Genomic DNA, 3,317 nt, shown 5'->3' on the forward strand with positions numbered 1-3,317 from the left:
CTAAACAAGCACTTTTATGAACGTAAATACAAGCTGGACAATTATCCTATTAACTTCCATTGCAGCGATCTCGTTTAATACTGAATCAATGTCAAAGGAAAATATGTCCTCAGTAGTTTTTGTTGTATCTGATTCTCAAGGACCTGTTGCAGAAACAAGCCTTGAGCAGTCCAGCAAAAGCTGTCAGTAGGTCAGTAAACATTACAACATTATGAAATATTGAGACTTTCTATCTTGAAATATTAGGACTATAAGGACTTTCTATCTTGAAATATTAGGACTTCCTATCTTGAAATATTAGGACTATTAGGACTTTCTATTTTGAAATATTAAGACTTTCTATCTTGAAATACTAGGACTTTTTATCTTGAAGTATAAGGATGGATTTTTTATCTTGAAATATTAGGACTTTCTATCTTGAGGTGTAGTGGAGTGGAGTAGGAAGTAGCAGCAGGGGTGGGTCTAGGATCATACCTTGGGGGGGGGCTCAGCCCCTAATAAGAACAGCTCTAGGTCTAGTGTCCCCGTTTTAAGTTTTACAAAAATAAAAACATTACTTCTTTTGGAGGTAAATATGCTTCAGAGCTGAAAATGTCCCCGGATTTTGTCTGAGAAATCTGGTCACCTTATGCTAGGCTGCTGGCAGGGTAAAGTCTGTTTAATGTCCGGCCCAACTGATTCAAACATTTGCGTTTTCACGTGCAGCTCCTCTGGGTAATGAGTGGATATCTTCGGGATTGCAGTGCATGTGTAAAACGGGCTATAGTTGTAATCTACGCTGTCCAAAATATATCAGTGAAAAAACATATTCCTTGCTTTACAAATAAAGCATTTAATTAATAGGCAATAAAACACACCCTAACTTAGTTCAGTTCTTCTAGGTGTTTTTCTGCTACATTCAGTCTTACTTGGTCTGGTATGACCAGTAGCTTGTAGTAGGTAATGTTAGCCAACCTAAGGTAGGTATTCCTGTGTGACTTATTATTATTATTATTATTAGTAGTAGTAGTAGTGCTACTGTTACTCTTCAGCATTCACCATTGTTCTTGGCACTGTTACATTGGCCCACTTTAATTTATCAAAATTGACAAAACCAATGTTGAAATACTACACATAGCACCTCGAAATTAACTAGAGAACACCTGCTTTCGGTCCTTGAAGAATCTTAATTCTCAAAGTCAAAGATCTCGGTCCGTTTATCACACTTTATATTGACTTTCCATTAATATATAAAGAACACATCCGTCTAATTTTATTTATTCCACTGACTTTGTCTCTTCTTGAAGAGTTAATAATCTTGTTCAAACTGAAAATAAGGACTGCTGTGCTTTCTCATTCGATGGCAGAACCCTTGGCCTAGTTTAGACCCAAAGGAGCAGTTTTCCCCGTCATCCCACACAACCCTCACGTTCCCGTAGATCGCTCAGCACTGCTCCTCTCCCAGCGAGTCTGTGTTCTCCCCCAGGTCTATCGTTGCTGACGGGGCTTTCATCTTGCCCCTTCCGGGACCAGGACCTGGACCACGACCCGGTCCTGGACCGGGACTCGGTCCCCCAACGATGAGCCCGGTGGTTCTGGTTCCGCCGTGGCCGGGATAGACCTCCACAGTGCTGGAGATGGACTGGAGGGAGTGGTCCCGGAAGTAGTGGAACGCTTCCTGGTCCAGGTAGTTCTGCTCCTCGCGCAGGCCCTGCTCGAACAGCTTGCGTTTGTGTCTGAACTCGATCACTGTCTTGGTGTAGGAGTTGAGGGTGGTGACGGAGGCAGCCATGCAGCAAGTGAAGGAACCCCAGGCCATGCTGGTTGGAGAGACACAGGGAGGGAAGAAGAAGAATCAGTGAATTAATCTACTCATACTGACATAATTTAGCCATGCTAGTGGTGTGGCTCAATGGAGGGTTCATTTTGGTCCAGACTGAAATGTCTGGGACAGATCCTCATGTTCCCCAAGATAATACTGATAACTTTGGTGATCTCCTAATGTTTCTGTTTTGTTTTTTTACCATCAGCATGTCAACATTTGAACTTCATCAGTAAAATATCATGGCACTTATGGTAATAATTGGTATAATATTTTGTACAGACGTATATGGTACACAGACGATAAAATCCTGATGACTTTGATGATCCTCTGACTTTTTGTCTTGGGCCAACATGAGGTTGGCATTTATGGTTTTGAGTGAAATGTACTGGACACTGGATTTTCATGTTCCCCTAAGAATAAATTGTACAGCCTGGTCTCACAGAATTCTGTGAAATGACCACGAACTGTTAACACCGCATCACGTGGTGGTGGCACGGAATGTGTGAAAATTCTGTGTGGCCACCAACACCACTGTAAAGTCAATAAGAAGATGAGCTAGCATTAAGAGTGACTATGGTAGCCAGTAGTATGAAAACCAGATAATACGTGTAGGGGGGATGATTGGGGTGGTGGAAGGGTCAAACAACACAGGGGACTCTTGTCCCGTTCTTCTTTTAATAAACCCTAACATCATTTTCTTCTTTTACTAAACCCAACTGTCCCCTTCTTCTTTTCCTAAACCCAACCATCCCGTTGTTGTCCCGTGTCCCTTTCTTCGTTTCCTAAACCCAACCATCCCGTTGTTGTCCCGTGTCCCTTTCTTCGTTTCCTAAACCCAACCATCCCGTTGTTGTCCCGTGTCCCCTTCTTCGTGGGCCTATCACAGAGTTTTTGTTGATTCCGTACAAGATTTTGAGTTAAGGGGCCGTGTTCATTTCACAGAATTATGTGAGATCAGGATAAATTATAACATATCATTGCTGCCTGATTTTGATATTTATTGTGTGAGCGTACATTTTGGCCTGATGGTGGTGCTAGATAAAAGGTGAGGGGTTACTAAAATCATTGGAAATCATCCGCTGGGGATCCTGAATATGAATATGTACTGTGTGTTTTTCTGGTAAGTCCCAAATTTCCACTTACTTTTGCATTTTTGTTTAAGTAATGGTTGTGTTTCCCAGTCTGAAGGACAGCGTACTACTTACAGCTTTAGAGCTATCTGTGGGATCATATATTCACACAAACGTCCATTATAATATGGCCAGTAGTTGTTAAGATATCTTACTTTACAAATTGTTAGATGGATAGAAGATAGACACCAAATATCCCACCTGGGGATCAATAAATAGATCTTATCTTATCTTAAAACCCTTATTTGCCACTGGTGGAAAACTTTAAAGGTCCCATGGCATAAAAATGTCACTTTATGAGGTTTTTAACATTAATATGCGTTCCCCCAGCCGTCCTATGGTCCCCCAGTGGCTAGAAATGGTGATAGGTGTAAACCGAGCCC

General features: G+C 41.7%; 1 protein-coding gene across 1 annotated transcript in view; it reads right to left on the minus strand.

Moving 5' to 3' along the window:
- Positions 1–411: 411 nt before the first annotated feature.
- The window catches only part of gsg1l (gsg1-like), a 79,828-nt gene continuing 76,922 nt past the window's right edge, over positions 412–3,317 (minus strand). Inside the window, exon 5 of the mRNA XM_032537517.1 lies at positions 412–1,799. Coding sequence (XP_032393408.1) covers positions 1,424–1,799 — 376 coding nt within the window. The 3' untranslated portion in view covers positions 412–1,423. The remainder of the gene's footprint in view (positions 1,800–3,317) is intronic.

The sequence above is a fragment of the Etheostoma spectabile genome, chromosome 15, assembly GCF_008692095.1.
Source record: "Etheostoma spectabile isolate EspeVRDwgs_2016 chromosome 15, UIUC_Espe_1.0, whole genome shotgun sequence".
NCBI classification, from domain to species: Eukaryota; Metazoa; Chordata; class Actinopteri; order Perciformes; family Percidae; genus Etheostoma; species Etheostoma spectabile.